The 15,909-nt window shown below is 48.9% G+C and overlaps 2 protein-coding genes across 5 annotated transcripts; one reads left to right on the top strand and one right to left on the bottom strand.

Annotated features, from left to right (window-relative positions):
* Positions 1-1,284: 1,284 nt before the first annotated feature.
* On the bottom strand, positions 1,285-9,466 carry map2k4a (mitogen-activated protein kinase kinase 4a). 2 transcript variants are annotated; one of them, XM_068750456.1, is made up of 13 exons: positions 9,210-9,466; positions 8,005-8,040; positions 7,543-7,575; positions 6,555-6,657; positions 6,289-6,463; positions 5,663-5,782; positions 5,467-5,586; positions 5,340-5,391; positions 5,132-5,259; positions 3,739-3,816; positions 2,042-2,190; positions 1,912-1,957; positions 1,285-1,823 (listed from the first exon to the last, which is right to left on the bottom strand). In XM_068750456.1, the coding sequence occupies exons 1-13, from the start codon at positions 9,325-9,327 to the stop codon at positions 1,710-1,712; spliced, it is 1,272 nt and encodes a 423-aa protein (XP_068606557.1). In that variant the 5' UTR covers positions 9,328-9,466; the 3' UTR covers positions 1,285-1,709. The 2 variants fall into 2 exon arrangements, with proteins under 2 accessions (XP_068606557.1, XP_068606558.1); XM_068750457.1 differs by lacking the exon at positions 7,543-7,575.
* Positions 9,467-10,534: 1,068 nt separating this feature from the next.
* Positions 10,535-14,217, top strand: tmem220 (transmembrane protein 220). 3 transcript variants are annotated; one of them, XR_011105864.1, is made up of 7 exons: positions 10,535-10,774; positions 10,849-10,878; positions 10,947-11,007; positions 11,306-11,429; positions 12,917-12,976; positions 13,686-13,927; positions 14,017-14,137. XR_011105864.1 is itself a non-coding variant. In XM_068750307.1 (6 exons), exons 1-6 carry the CDS (start codon positions 10,685-10,687, stop codon positions 14,147-14,149), a joined length of 498 nt encoding a protein of 165 aa, XP_068606408.1. In that variant the 5' UTR covers positions 10,535-10,684; the 3' UTR covers positions 14,150-14,217. The 3 variants fall into 3 exon arrangements, 1 of the variants encoding a protein (XP_068606408.1); XR_011105865.1 differs by lacking the exon at positions 10,849-10,878; XM_068750307.1 differs by lacking the exon at positions 13,686-13,927 and having other exon boundaries at positions 14,017-14,217.
* Positions 14,218-15,909: the final 1,692 nt, after the last annotated feature.

Raw genomic sequence — 15,909 nt, 5'->3', positions numbered from 1 at the left:
GGAGAAATGTAAATAGATTAAAATAGAACAACAGTGTGAGGAGAAATGTAAATAGATTAAAATAGAACAACAGTGTGAGGAGAAATGTAAATAGATTAAAATAGAACAACAGTGTGAGGAGAAATGTAAATAGATTAAAATAGCACAACAGTGTGAGGAGAAATGTAAATAGATTAGAATAGCACTGACACTGATCTGTCAAACCTGGTGATTGCATCTGTTTTTAATAAATTTCACTTAAACACGTAAATAAATCAACATTTATTGAAAAAAGATGATCACTTTCAACATTCAAAACATATCAAAACACGAAATACTAAATCTCAATCATTTCTGCTGCACTCATTGTTGTTCCACTGCTGTGCGTAAATGCGCACTTCATTAAAAGAACGGGATTTATTGATCATGACGCTGAACGTCTGCTCGCACACGGAGGTCGAGCCAAACAGCAGCATCTTCTGTGCCGTCCTCCGGACGTTTGGAAACGTTGCTTCGTTAAGTGAGACATAAAAGTAATTCAGGTTAAGAGACTTGGACTTATCCTTTGAGGCGGAGTCGGACTGAAGATCGATCAGTTTCAGGGTCTTGTGACGGGACGGGACACCAGCTGAAGTGATGCGTCAATTTTCTTTAAATCAGAGAAGCGACGGCAGAACTCCCGTTCTTGCGTTGATTGCTTGCTGGCGTAGTTTGCATGCTTTGTGGCAAAGTGCCGGCTGATATTATATTCTTTAAAACCCGCAACGGCTTCTTGGCATATCAGACATGCAGCCGTAGATCGGATTTCGGTGAAGAGAAATCTTGTTGTGCGCTCTTTATTAAACACTCGGCCCTCACCGTCTACTTTGCTTTTCTTTGGTCCGCTCATTTCTACAGACGGGTCAGAGAGTAATGGGGAAAAAGAAACTAATGCAAAGAGTAATTCGCTACACGCCACCGCGGTTGTCAGTGCGCCATCTGCTGGTGAAACACGGGTATTGCAGGGACAAAATGAAAGTTATGATTTTGAATTTTTTGGTAATTGGACAAGTTCGGCGGCCGTATTGAAAAGCATAACGGGCCGTGGTTTGCCCCAGAAGCCAGAGTGACGTCACGCTCATCTCCAGAACCAAGGGCAGCTCCTTGCCTGAACGCTCACATGCTTGAAGACGGTCTCTCCCCGGAGACGGAGCAGCTGCTGGGAAGGTACTGGAGAAGACCTTTCCTGGGACAGCGAACAGAGATTTCTCTGCAGCGCGCCTCGCTGCAACACACGCACGCTCCTCCTCAACACCTCCAACACCGTGATTCATCCACACCTCCTTTATTCATGTCAGCACGAGGACAGCGGCCTCCCGCTTTTACACCCAGAGAAGCAAACACAACGCTTTCATTTACAACCATGGGAGAAGGTGGAACAATTCACAAAGCCTGAACCACACGGATCCTATAAATACAACGTTCTGTTTTAAAATCATTCCATTCACCACTGAGATGATATTAAACAGCCTTCTTCTTCCTCGTCAAGGCGATTGATTGATTGATTCAGCTGCATTTATGCGTGATAAACATTAATACAGGCATGATGAAATTAACACCTCTGTGATTTTAAGGTTTACAATTCTCTTAACACTGCAATAAGGGACCAAGCTAATGTACACAAGGACGCATATCGTTTAGTTTAAATGCCTTTATGGACTGCTGAGTGCTCTTTGATCTATTGTCCTCCATCAGTCCATAAACATCGGTGAGCCGGGAGACGCCGGCATCTGATCCAGGAGCCTGCAGACGTAACCAGCAACGTCGACGGAGCGCTCCTCGTACATCTGAATGAAAGCGTCTTTCTGCAGTGGCAAAATAAAACATTTATCAAAATGGCTACAAAGTAAGATCAAATAAAACCGTCATGGATCCAAGTCAGTATAAACTTACCAATAGCTCTTTGTACTTTGGCCTTTTCGACTCATCCTTTGTAAGGCTTGAGAGAGAATGAGAAAGAGTTAATGCAGTTCAGGGATGTGTCCGCTAGGGGGACACCTACATCACAGCAGCATTTCCTCACCACACATTGACAAAGGAGATGAATTTGGGTGAGAAGCGCCTCTCCTCCGAGTTGCTGAGTTGTGGTGGGTCGCCCCTCACCACCTGGGTCAGCTGGTCAAAAACGCTGTTCCACTTTGGGTAGGGAAATCGTCCAGTGGCCAGCTCATACTAAAACACAGAACATACGCAGAACCCGAGGACAACACCAAGAGATCAGAGATCGAATCGCTCAAAGGCATTCTATTTAATTGTTCATTTGTGCTGCAGCATCTGACGAAAGAAAAATCAGCTCCTCTCAAAAGGGATGGAGAGCGATGGAGAGCGATGGAGAGCGATGGATCACTCAGTCACAGCCGGAGCTCTAAGATCAAACAGGACGTGTTTGACAAGCTGCATGAGGCCTGGCCATCCACCCCACCATCCCACCCATCCCACCATCCCACCCATCCCATCCAACCCATCCATCCCATCCATCCCACCATCCCACCCATCCATCCCACCCATCCATCCCATCCATCCCACCCATCCATCCCATCCATCCCACCCATCCCACCCACCCCATCCATCCCACCCATCCCACCCATCCCACCCATCCCATCCAACCCATCCATCCCACCCCACCCATCCCATCCATCCCACCCATCCCACCCACCCCATCCATCCCACCCATCCCACCCATCCCACCCATCCCATCCAACCCATCCATCCCACCCCACCCATCCCACCCATCCCACCCATCCATCCCATCCATCCCACCATCCCACCATCCCACCCACCCATCCCACCCAACCCATCCATCCCATCCATCCCACCATCCCACCATCCCACCCATCCCATCCCACCCATCCCACCCATCCCACCCATCCCACCCATCCATCCCACCATCCCACCCATCCCACCATCCCACCCATCCCACCCATCCCATCCATCCCACCCATCCCACCCATCCCATCCCACCCATCCCATCCATCCCACCCATCCCACCCATCCCACCCATCCCACCCATCCCATCCAACCCATCCATCCCACCCCACCCATCCCACCATCCCATCCATCCCACCATCCCACCCATCCCACCATCCCACCCATCCCACCCATCCCATCCATCCCACCCATCCCACCCATCCCACCCATCCCATCCATCCCACCCATCCCATCCATCCCACCATCCCACCATCCCATCCATCCCACCATCCCACCATCCCACCCACCCCATCCATCCATCCCACCATCCCATCCATCCCACCATCCCACCCATCCATCCCATCCATCCCACCCATCCCATCCATCCATCCCATCCATCCCATCCATCCCACCATCCCACCATCCCACCCATCCCACCATCCCACCCATCCCATCCATCCCACCCATCCCACCCATCCCACCCATCCCATCCATCCCACCCATCCATCCCACCATCCCACCCATCCATCCCACCATCCCACCCATCCCACCCATCCATCCCACCATCCCACCCATCCATCCCACCCATCCCACCCATCCATCCATCCCATCCATCCCACCCATCCATCCCATCCATCCCACCCAACCCATCCACCCCATCCATCCCACCCATCCCACCCATCCCATCCATCCCACCCATCCCACCATCCCATCCATCCCACCCATCCATCCCACCCATCCCACCCATCCCACCCATCCCACCCAACCCCCTGAGTGCTGAAGAATCTCAGAAGGCTCTCATCTCTCACTAACCAGTGTGATTCCCAAACTCCAGACATCCGAGCGGACATCGTAGCCTTGCCTGGACGCGCTGGGGTCTATCCGCTCAGGCTGAAGGTGGGACACATTCAAATTGCACAAATATTAGAAAAGTGGTAGAAAGAAGCAGCTTGTGTGCAATAAATGAAAGCTAACATTTGCTAGCTCCTCCTTTAAATAAATCAAGGATAAACTCCACTTACATCTTTAAAGGCTATTTGTTTGCTTATTTGGGGTTTGAGCTTCAGTCAGACTTGAGCCAGCTTGAACCAACAAGAACTTCCTGTTAAAGCCCTGAATAATTTGCTATTGATGCAGATTCTTCACTTTAGCGTAATTGTTAATTAAAAGGAATGCTTCATGGCTGGGCGGCATGGTGGTGCAGTGGTTAGTGCTGCTGCCTCAACAAGAAGGTTGTGGGTTTGATTTGATTGGAGTTTGTATGTTCTTTCCCTGTCTCCGTGGGCTGTGTGGTTTGTCTTTCAACGAGCTGGCGTCTCATCCAGGGTGTAACCGCCTCTCAGCTGGGATGGGCTCCAGTAACACCCGTGACTGAGCAGCTGAGGTCGTCTCCACGAAGCTGGATGGATGGATGGATGCTTCATAGTTAGACCGACGCTCCCGGGCCCCGTAGAGCTGCCGTACCTTTGCTGACCACCAGATGTCACTGTGTGAGCGGCACTCTACCCTAATCTAAGGTTTCCTGTCATGATACAGGAGGAGAGAATTGCTGGATCAGCCCGTTGAACCAGATCCAGTCCAAACTCATCAGGGGGTGTCTGTTACCTGCGTTACCTGCTAACAGGTATCAATGAAAACATTGCAAGCATTTAGCATCCAAGCCCTTTGAAGGTCACTCAAATATCTTGTTTGTTTTTTTAAAATGAAAGGAAAGACCCACTCTGAACTAAACGCTGATTTTGGTGACTTCTGCCTCCTTTCAATGGCCAAAAGGTAGAAACAGACTTTCCTCTTCCTGATGAAAGACGAGACTCTAATCTCTCATTTGGTAGGGTCGGTGTCTGCGTAGTCAAGTACCGTACATAATATTCTGTGGCTCTTGAAATATAGGGCAGAATGAGCCGCCGGTACTGAAAGAGTTAGAGAATAATAAAATAACATTGCTTGTGTTTAATATTTAATGGCCATATTATATATTTGTCTGTCATTTATCTCTCAACCCAGCCAGTCCAGACAGATGGCCGTCTTAGGTCCTGTCCAAGGTTTCTGCCTGTTACAGGAAGTGTTTCCTTTCCTCTGTCTCCAAAGTTCTTGCTCTTGTGGGCCAAGTTGGGTTCTGTCTTTCCCTGCTACACCCGTAAAGTGCCTTGAGACGACTTCCTGTTGTGATCTGGTGCTGTAGAAACACACCTTCAGTGCCACTTACTGCCATATACGGTCTGCAGCCTGCATCTCTGGTCTTAGCGATGGAGTCGACCAGCTGACCGCTGATCCCAAAGTCACACAGCTTGATATTGCCGTTCCTGTCCAGGAGGATGTTTGATGGCTTAATGTCTGAGGGGTTGACAAGAAACAGCTGATGAAGAGATGTCAGAAGATGGAAAAGATCAGAAGAGTGTCTGATATCTTCTCACCTCTGTGTATTATCTTCAAGTTTTCTTTTAAGTGGTTAAGTGCCTTCACAGTCTGCAAAACAGAGAAGGGTTTAGCAGCAAGAGTAGAACGTTCAGCTTCTTCGTTTTTAAGGGCACCTATACTTACAGCTAACGTTATTTTTCCTAAGATTTCTTCTGGAATCACGTCGTCTAATGAGCAATATACAAATTTGTAAAATTTGTCTAACGAGGTAGCCATAAGTTCCATACAAATCCAACAGTCGCCCTGGAACACAGGAGATCGTTCATGAGACACGAGGCTGGAGTAAGTCCCTCAGGCTCGGGCTCAAACATGGAGTCACCTCTCTGAACAGAGCGCCATAGAACTGCACGATGTAGGGACAGTCGCTGCTCCTCATAACCACGTCCAAGTCCATCAGCAGCTGCTTCTGCTCCTTCTCGTCGACTGTCGACCGGATTCTCTGGAGGGAACAACACGAAACCACTGAAGCACGATCTCTGCACAATAGCAGGTGTTGGTTTGTTGGTTTCTGAAACAAACGGCATTAAAGAAGTCGTAAATAAATGCTGAGGTGCGTTTGTTAGCCGTTAGCATTGCACTTCAGGATCGCGATGTTTCCGTTTTTCTGAAACTGTCCTCGTCCTTAATTCCCGTTTTAAGCCTTGAACACTATATGGCATAGCTGTAATTTATCTTCAGCACGCTAGAACATCCAATAATAACCGACCCCGCCTGAGGACGGCACTAGCTCTGCCTGTATTTGACGCCGCTGAACTCATTTCTCTAACTTTGCAGAGGGACTCAGCTGGTGGCAAAATGCAGATACAGAATAATTAATTACCCCTCAAGACAGTTTCTTAAATATCTTGACTGACTTCAAATTACAACTCTTGCTCTCGAGGTCGGTGACCACACGCGTCCTGACACGGCGAATTAGAGTGGGCCAGGGCGCCGAGGATTAACCACCTTGACCGCCATGATCTGGTTACTCGGCTTGTGCACCATCTTATTGACGGAGCCATAAGCCCCGCGGCCAATCTCCCCCAGATCTTTGAGATCCTCGGCCGTGAAATCCCAGTGCTGCTCCGGGGAGATCTTCAACTTTCCTGACGACTCGATGCTGTGTGTTCTCAGTCTCTCTCTGCAAAAAGCAAAACAAAGCAAAACATCCATTCCATCGAACAGCCGCTGGTCACCCACGCTGCAACCCACAAGCCCTGGACCCGACTCACATGTGTGGGTTCTGGAAGGGCGGCCCTGCCGTGTTCAGTGTGAACCTGGCTGTGGGTTTGATCGGCGGGTTGGCGAAGTTCAGCTTCAGAGCTTTGCGTTTACCTGAGCAGAAAAAACGGACGTGAACAATGCCAGATCTGAAACGAAAAAGCCAGCTCACCCCACAGGACGGGTTATAATGGTGTGTGTGTGTGGGGGGGGGGGGGGGTAGTGTGCCGGAGCCACATGTTCTCAGATGTCATGCTTTCAAGGGGCGGAGACTTCTGCACCCCGACTCCATGACATAAACAAGACAAGCAAACAAACGAGTACATGCTTAATTAAACTTCCTCTCAGATCAGGAGTAGCGTGCCGTTAAATCACGACCCACGGAGACGAGGAGACGACGACACACCTTCAGAGATCACTCATCCCTCCTAAGACAGCACAAGGATGAACACACGCCCACTCCACTTGAAATTACATCTTCTGAGTGCGTGCAGCTTGTCTGGACAAGCGAGTGCTACGCTAGAACGCACCCAAGCCAAAAACGAAAGCAGGAAATGGCGTTAACGCGTCGCCACCGCAGGCACCGCGTTCGCTCGCTAATCGCACGGTGAAGCCGGCCAGAGGCAGAGCTGCCATTCCACTTGGAATTTAAGGAGGAGACGTAGCTTCTTCTGAGCTGCAAGCACTCATCTGTGACAGCTGGCTAAAAACCAGTGGCCAATAAGAACAAGTCGACCTTTCCAGTGACTATTTTTCACACTTTTAGGCCGTATGGACTTCCTGAGCAAGCTGCTGGTAGCAAATTACTGCGCCTCTGTAAACCGGTCTGCATCTCGGCCCCGTTACAAGTGAAACGCGTAGTTAGATGCAGGCCTACACAAACCCATTAGACGTCTTGAAACGGATTAGTTGAGGGCAGCAGGACAAACCTCCTCATACCAAACTGTCAGGCGGAAACAAAGGGACGATGGTGCTGAACCAAGAAGAGATTTAGCTTACTTGGGGGAGCTCCAGACAGGTTTATCTGAAACCCTAGAGGTGAGAAGACAGCTTTTTATTTTCTTCATAGTTCACCTTCAGTTTGTTAACTTCCCAAATCTACTTCCAGTCCTTGCAACTCCAGAGAAACCACCTCTTTCCACCATCACATGACCTGGAGAGGTATGTACGAGCATGCACAGAGGATGGGACAAGCAAGCTGAAGCAAGGCACGCCGCCGTCGGGATAACACGGGAACGTAAACACAGGAAAACATTTTGGGACAGCTCACCGTCAATCAGCATCATGTCAGTTAGCAATCATTAGTTAGCAGCATTACATGAAACAGGGAAATATGTCAGGAAAAGAAAGAAAGAAAGAAAGAAGAGGATTATATCACAGGGCAAAATGTACAGCCTGTTATTACTCCTGCGAGAAAGCATCAAGTCATGCTAACACACAAACCACTGCACGTGTGGCTACCTGTTTCACCCTGACATCTCCAGCAGGTGTTGCTTTCTGAAAGGGAAAAGGAGACATGGGTTGTAGTACAGCGCAGCATCACAATGCACATCTGCAGCAGAGCAGCTGGACACGTGACGTCCCCTCCTTCCTTCAGGCATCTGCACCAACAATCATTCAGGAAAAACTCATGTCAAGAGAGGAGTATTTCATCAGGACGATTATAAACAAAACGTTGTTTATTCGGAGTGTGTAAAACGCTCAAATAATGACATGATTCGTGTTTTACGACACTGCGACCATTTGTAGCCTCCCACTGCTAGCCCTGCTAACGTTAGCCGGTCCGTCCTGGGAGTCGCCCAGCCTCCCACTGCTAGCCCTGCTAACGTTAGCCGGTCCGTCCTGGGAGTCGCCTAGCCTCCCACGGCTAGCCCTGCTAACGTTAGCCGGTCCGTCCTGGGAGTCGCCTAGCCTCCCACGGCTAGCCCTGCTAACGTTAGCCGGTCCGTCCTAAGAGTCGCCTAGCCTCCCACTGCTAGCCCTGCTAACGTTAGCCGGTCCGTCCTGGGAGTCGCCCAGCCTCCCACTGCTAGCCCTGCTAACGTTAGCCGGTCCGTCCTGGGAGTCGCCCAGCCTCCCACGGCTAGCCCTGCTAACGTCAGCCGGTCCGTCCTAAGAGTCGCCTAGCCTCCCACGGCTAGCCCTGCTAACGTTAGCCGGTCCGTCCTGGGAGTCGCCCAGCCTCCCACGGCTAGCCCTGCTAACGTTAGCCGGTCCGTCCTGGGAGTCGCCTAGCCTCCCACGGCTAGCCCTGCTAACGTTAGCCGGTCCGTCCTGGGAGTCGCCTAGCCTCCCACTGCTAGCCCTGCTAACGTTAGCCGGTCCGTCCTGGGAGTCGCCCAGCCTCCCACGGCTAGCCCTGCTAACGTCAGCCGGTCCGTCCTAAGAGTCGCCCAGCCTCCCACGGCTAGCCCTGCTAACGTTAGCCGGTCCGTCCTGGGAGTCGCCCAGCCTCCCACTGCTAGCCCTGCTAACGTTAGCCGGTCCGTCCTAAGAGTCGCCTAGCCTCCCACGGCTAGCGCTGCTAACGTTAGCCGGTCCGTCCTGGGAGTAGCCTAGCCTCCCACTGCTAGCCCTGCTAACGTTAGCCGGTCCGTCCTGGGCGTCGCCTAGCCTCCCACGGCTAGCCCTGCTAACGTTAGCCTTCATGCTAGCGCAGCGCTTACCCTGCATGCTGCTCAGCGTGGTGATATGCCGAGTCTGAGCCGTGGACCCTGCGTTGCTGCTAGCTGCTGTTGTCTTGTTCGGACTGGGAGTCGCCATTGTTGTGTGTTTGAATTCCATCAGCTACGCCGGGCTGCAATGCAGATACACGAAGAGCAACGTCACCCTCCCACCCAGTCTCACGGCCTCCCGACGGCAAATGCAGCACGGAAAACGGCCTTAAAACGGGTTGGACTGGTTAAGGGTGTTTTACGCTTCGTTGAAAGCCAGCGGCTTGTTGACGTCGAAAAACAGCCGTTCAGCTAGGCTAAGCTAACTAGGCTGACGAGCAGCGATCAGATGACCTGTGACACGGACATGTCAACGCCCACAGCAATGGCGCCGGATGCTCCAGATTAACGGGATTACAGACGATATATTCCATGTGACGTCACATTCCGAGGCTCGATGCTCCTCCTCCCGCAGTGATGAGACCTTAGAACATTTATTTTACTCGTGCCCTGCATCACACCGTTTATGGTCAGACATAAAGAATTGGATTTCACTAAGAATTAATGATGCTCCATAATTTGGATCACAGCATATCATTTTTTATATGGATAATTGGGCCTCATCTGTTTCAGATATAATGAACATAATAGTGTTACTGGGTAAATATCATATTCATTCTGCGAAATGGAGAAATAATAAAATAATAAGCCCTCCGTTTCTGGATTTACCAACGAATTAAGAATGTTTACATTGTGCCTTGAAAAATGTGGAAAAAAACGAATCTGCTATAGTATTAAGTCAGAACTTTGTTTGTTATTTATTGTTTTAGGTTAAATAACATTGTGCTGCATCTCTGCTCCTATATGCAAATTCTAACATGCCTATTTTTCTTGTGTAATGTACAATATTTGAATGAATGTTTTTTGTTTGTACTTATATTTAGAAATCCCTGTGGTATCTGTCATCTTTGTTTCTATATTTGTTATCGGCATTGAGAATATGTATTTTCATTTGTTCAAAAAATGTAATTTATTTTGCCCTTGTATAATAGCAATAGAATACTAAAGTATAGAAAATATTAATGGCCACAATGATCCTCAGAGAAACCATTTTACAGCAAAAAAAAAAGTTTTTAAATCACAGTGATTGAACTATGAACGATAACCGGAAGCTGCGTTCCTTTCGTCACTGCGGTGGTGCGCTCGTTTCGTTGTACAAAATAGCAATGGTCGAAAACAACACGTGACTCGGTAGGAAGGGTTGGGGTTAGGATTGTGGGGCTGCGGCATTCTCTCCCCACGTCAGCGGAAACATGCACAATCCCTGCGTGGACAGAGATCAGAGAAATGCACTCCCGACTTCCGACCGCGTTTCCTGCGCTAAATCAGGACCCGGGAGCGCCTGCTTTACCACACGAGGGCGCTCCGTCTGCCCGGGCGGGGACGTGAAAGGATCTAAGGGAGAGTTGCGAACAACGGGGGGAGCCATGGTAAAGCAGGAGTCGTGGCTTCCGGTCATTTGGCGCGTCTGCAACACCTGCATGTCTTTGTTCTTCGCTCTTGCAGCGTACGTCCAGGTGAGCGCTTGTTTGTAACACCTGCATTTCTGCATGCCGTTAAACCCTTAACTAAAACAGGCTGTCGGCCTTAGATCAATGATCCAGACGCAGGACTGTGGATGGTAAGATGACGTCATCTGAGAATCGTCTTCATAGCTTGACTGCGTTTAACTCTTCCTTTGTCCCCCAGGCCGGTTATGGAGTCCCCGCATCTCTGTGTTTGCTGATTGGCTTGAACCCTCACGTGACAGGTGGAGCTCGTTTTGTTTTACCTGCAGGGTTGTGCCTTTGATGTTCCGTTGTGTGACAGGTAGAGCTCGTTTTGTTTTACCTGCAGGGTTGTGCCTTTGATGTTCCGTTGTGTGACAGGTAGAGCTCGTTTTGTTTTACCTGCAGGGTTGTGCCTTTGATGTTCCGTTGTGTGACAGGTAGAGCTCGTTTTGTTTTACCTGCAGGGTTGTGCCTTTGATGTTCCGTTGTGTGACAGGTAGAGCTCGTTTTGTTTTACCTGCAGGGTTGTGCCTTTGATGTTCCGTTGCCTTCTTGCAGAGACTCTGCCCTGGAGGCGTCTCGCTGATCTCCACCTGCTGATCTCCAGCTCTGCTGCTGCCATGCTGGGGCGGAGACTTTATAGAGGGAGGGTCACGGGCATCCTGCAGCAGGAGGAGGGCAGGTATACGCATTACTGCAGTACCGTCATCCCACGACACCGTTCTGATGTGCCGGTAGTACCGTCATCCCACGACACCGTTCTGATGTACCGGTAGTACCGTCATCCCACGACACCGTTCTGATGTACCGGTAGTACTGTCATCCCACGACACCGTTCTGATGTACCGGTAGTACTGTCATCCCACGACACCGTTCTGATGTACCGGTAGTACTGTCATCCCACGACACCGTTCTGATGTACCGGTAGTACTGTCATCCCACGACACCGTTCTGATGTACCGGTAGTACTGCCATCCCACGACACAGTTCTGATGTACCGGTAGTACTGTCATCCCACGACACCGTTCTGATGTACCGGTAGTACTGCCATCCCACGACACAGTTCTGATGTACCGGTAGTACTGTCATCCCACGACACCGTTCTGATGTACCGGTAGTACTGCCATCCCACGACACCGTTCTGATGTACCGGTAGTACTGTCATCCCACGACACCGTTCTGATGTACCGGTAGTACCGTCATCCCACGACACCGTTCTGATGTACCGGTACAAACGCCGGCTGGACGGCAAGCCGGTCAGAACACGCCATAAGTACGGTTATTTACAACGTCCATATTCAGAATTGTTAAAACTAAAAATGTGTTTGATTTGAAGCCTTAGCGGTTCATAAAGTAAAACTAGCATGAACTGGATTAGCTCACAAGGACGAACCACCAATCGATCGATTGGTCAGCCAAAAGACGAGGAAAACTAGCAGCAGATGTAACACCTGATTATTGACCGATGTGAATTTGATAGTTATGTATTCTGGTTCTGGTCCAGAATGAGGTCAGGAACAAACATTACATTTAAACATTAAACCCATTTATGGATTAAGAATCAGTTAAAAATAAAACTCAACTCTGATTCACTTTGACTTTTCATGTTGGTGTGTAAAGATACCAGAACCATCTAGAACCTTCTGGTGCTGATCCAGATCACGTGTAGATCCAGTTAGGAGGGGAGCGAGCTGCTTGGGGGAGGTCTGTGCTCTGTGCTTTTCTAGTTCATGATGTTTTTGTATTCATTGAACCTTTTTTATTGTATTTTTTAATTTAATGCAACATCCCTTTAAACAATGGGTCTAAATTAAGTGTTTAAAGTGAACAAGTGAAGACACAGTTATTGATGAATCAGCTCCCTGATTGGTTCGTGAGACAGACACTATGTCCAAGAGTAGATTAAAGACTACTAAAGGCTTATAGTGAATCAATACAGTAATCAATATGCCGTCATAGGCCAGCACTGGTGGCTTAACATCATGACACGCTGAGCTCCTGGATTAAATGTCCTCGGACCCTAAACAGGTTCCAGTTGATCAGAACCAAGCTCAGGAAGGGCTGGAGGAGAACCGTATCATGCATGTGTGTGTAAACATGATCAATAAGGTCAATAATCCTCCACAGTTCATAGAACAGACATTCTCATCTCATTTTCTTCCCCTTCAGAGAATTGTCGGGTCTCGTTTTGACTGTCGTTTGGTTTCTCCTGTGCCGCCGCTCTGGAAGGTAAATGAGGACATTAATTTACGTATTGATCGTCAACAATGTCCTTTCTTAACATTTAAGCCAGGAGCGACTCTTATACTGTCTTCTTGTCCCGTGAGAGGTCGTCACGGCAACCCAACAGTCTCCTGGGTCGTCCTCTAGTCCTGTCCTTTGCATCGTCCTCCCCAACACCAGCCACTCTCATGTCCTCCCTCACTACGTCCATGTCTCTTCTCCTGGGTCGTCCTCTAGTCCTGTCCTTTGCATCGTCCTCCCCAACACCAGCCACTCTCATGTCCTCCCTCACTACGTCCATGTATCTTCTCCTGGGTCGTCCTCTAGTCCTGTCCTTTGCTTCGTCCTCCCCAGCCACTCTCATGTCCTCCTTCACTACGTCCATGTGTCTTCTCCTGGGTCGTCCTCTAGTCCTGTCCTTTGCTTCGTCCTCCCCAACACCAGCCACTCTCATGTCCTCCTTCACTACGTCCATGTCTCTTCTCCTGGGTCGTCCTCTAGTCCTGTTCCCTGGCAGTTCCATCCTCAGCATCCTTCTACCGATATAGTCCCTGTCTCTCCTCTGGACATGTCCAAACCATCAAAGTCTGGTCTCTCTGACCTTGTCTCCAAAATGTCTAACCTTCACTGTCCCTCTTATTGTCTCATTTCTAATCCTGTCCAACCTGGTCCCTCCCAAGGAGAACCTCAGCATCTTCATCTCCTCCACTTCTAGCTCCGCCTCCTGTCTTTTCCTCAGAGACACTGTCTCTAAGCCGTCCATCATGGCTCTCCTCACCACTGTCTCTGAGCCGTCCATCATGGCTGTCCTCACCACTGTCTCTAAGCCGTCCATCATGGCTGTCCTCACCACTGTCTTGTAGACCTGTCCCTTCGTCCTATCAGAGATAGGCCTGCCTGCACACGGTTCTTCACCTCCTCTCCGTCACTCGGGGTACCTGAAGTCCTCCACTTTCTGTACGTCTAGCTTCACTGTCCCCCTGGGACCTTCTCATTTACACACATGTCCTCTGTTTTACCTGAACACTCTTCCACTCTTGTCTCAGGGTTCCAGTCGGGATACTCAGAGTCTCAGCAGCTGCCTCCATCACAGTCTTCCCCTTCATGGCCTGGTTCTATTACTATAGCAACGAGGAACTGAGGTCCGACTGGCCTTCACACTGTAAAACTGCTATTTAGACATCAAGCATCCTTTCAGCTATTAAATATGCCTTTCTTTGTTCTCTATCTTTACATCATGGTCCAAGAATGTTACTTCAATAAAGTAATACAACTATTACAAATGATATTTTATCATTTCAAAAGAGAAAACTATGTTTACCTACAAACGTTCAATTTATCAGGCCTTAATTCAGATAAAGTTGAGCCATCATCATTTAATGTGATCAATTTAGTATCATTACTAGATAGTTTCATGATCTTACAACACAGACACGAAAATAAATGACTGTTTAAACAATTTATTTTTAGTTTTAAAAGCCAATTATTGGTATGGTGATATTTTATTAAAACCAAGTGTCTGTTTTTTGTTCTATATTCTTTTATGCTCTTTATTTATGGAAATAAATCCTTCCATAAATGAAGAGTTATGTGGGATTGATTTTTCTGATAACGACGCATGAAAAGATTTCTACGTCCTCTAGGGGGCAGCAGAGAGCCAAGCGGCTGATCAGAACTGTTCCCTCCCCAGAGATCTCAAGCCGCGTTTCCGTGACTGGGGGGCCGAACAACACCGGTATCACACAACCGGGTGACGCCCATTTCGCGGGGGTAGGGTCCTGTAGGTCCCTCCCGTGAGGTCACATTGCCTCTGTGAAAGTCGGTGGTGCAAATTGGCAGCCATTTTATTTTTATTGAACCAATGAAAATACAAATTCTCAATGATAACAAATATTGAAACAAAAAGTACAGATACCATGGGGATATATAAATATAAGTACAAATACAAATTGTACATTCAAATACTGTGCAATACAAAACAAAATTAAACATTTTCAAATGTGCACATAGGAGCAGAGCTGCATTTGATATTTAAATACAAACAATAAATAACGTAAACATTCTTAATTCGTTGGTAAATCCAGGAACGGAGGGCCTATTATTTTATTATTTCTCCATTTCGCAGAATGAATATATTTACCCAGTAACACTATTATGTTCATTATATCTGAAACAGATGAGGCCCAATTATCCATATAAAAAATGATATGCTGTGATCCAAATTATGGAGCATCATTAATTCTTAGTGAAATCCAATTCTTTATGTCTGACCATAAACGGTGTGATGCAGGGCACGAGTAAAATAAATGTTCTAAGGTCTCATCACTGCGGGAGGAGGAGCATCGAGCCTCCTCAGTCTGAGCTCCACAGGATAAATCCTGCTTATGATGTTGAAATGTGATTAACTTAAATTTAGAATGTGCTTTCATCAATGTAGAAAACGCTTGTGAGGTGGGTCCACGCTGTATCTGCCCCGGGGCAAGCAGCTGTATCTACTCCAGGGCAGGCAGCTGTATCTGCCCCAGGGCAGGCAGCTGTATCTGCCCCGGGGCAAGCAGCTGTATCTACTCCAGGGCAGGCAGCTGTATCTGCCCCGGGGCAGGCAGCTGTATCTGCCCCGGGGCAAGCAGCTGTATCTACTCCAGGGCAGGCAGCTGTATCTGCCCCAGGGCAGGCAGCTGTATCTGCCCCGGGGCAAGCTGCTGTATCTGCCCCAGGGCAAGCAGCTGTATCTGCCCCGGGGCAAGCAGCTGTATCTACTCCAGGGCAGGCAGCTGTATCTGCCCCAGGGCAGGCAGCTGTATCTGCCCCGGGGCAAGCAGCTGTATCTGCCCCGGGGCAGGCAGCTGTATCTGCCCCGGGGCAAGCAGCTGTATCTGCCCCGGGGCAGGCAGCTGTATCTGCCCCGGGGCAGGCAGCTGTATCTGCTCCAGGGCAAG

Source organism: Brachionichthys hirsutus, chromosome 16, assembly GCF_040956055.1.
Source record: "Brachionichthys hirsutus isolate HB-005 chromosome 16, CSIRO-AGI_Bhir_v1, whole genome shotgun sequence".
Taxonomy (NCBI): Eukaryota; Metazoa; Chordata; class Actinopteri; order Lophiiformes; family Brachionichthyidae; genus Brachionichthys; species Brachionichthys hirsutus.
This window is presented reverse-complemented; position numbering and strand designations above follow the sequence as displayed.

What these genes read in the sequence shown, in the direction of transcription:
- map2k4a (XM_068750456.1), bottom strand. Translation starts at nt 9,327, where the DNA reads ATGGAATTCAAACACACAACAATGGCGACTCCCAGTCCGAACAAGACA. An exon ending in ACCAGATCATGGCGGTCAAG is followed by an intron (nt 5,783 to 6,288) that starts GTGGTTAATCCT and finishes TGTTCCCTCCAG; the next exon opens with AGAATCCGGTCGACAGTCGA. An exon ending in GCTGCAGACCGTATATGGCA is followed by an intron (nt 3,817 to 5,131) that starts GTAAGTGGCACT and finishes TCCCACCTTCAG; the next exon opens with CCTGAGCGGATAGACCCCAG.
- tmem220 (XM_068750307.1), top strand. Translation starts at nt 10,685, where the DNA reads ATGGTAAAGCAGGAGTCGTGGCTTCCGGTCATTTGGCGCGTCTGCAAC. An exon ending in CAGACGCAGGACTGTGGATG is followed by an intron (nt 10,879 to 10,946) that starts GTAAGATGACGT and finishes TTTGTCCCCCAG; the next exon opens with GCCGGTTATGGAGTCCCCGC. An exon ending in CTGCAGCAGGAGGAGGGCAG is followed by an intron (nt 11,430 to 12,916) that starts GTATACGCATTA and finishes CTTCCCCTTCAG; the next exon opens with AGAATTGTCGGGTCTCGTTT.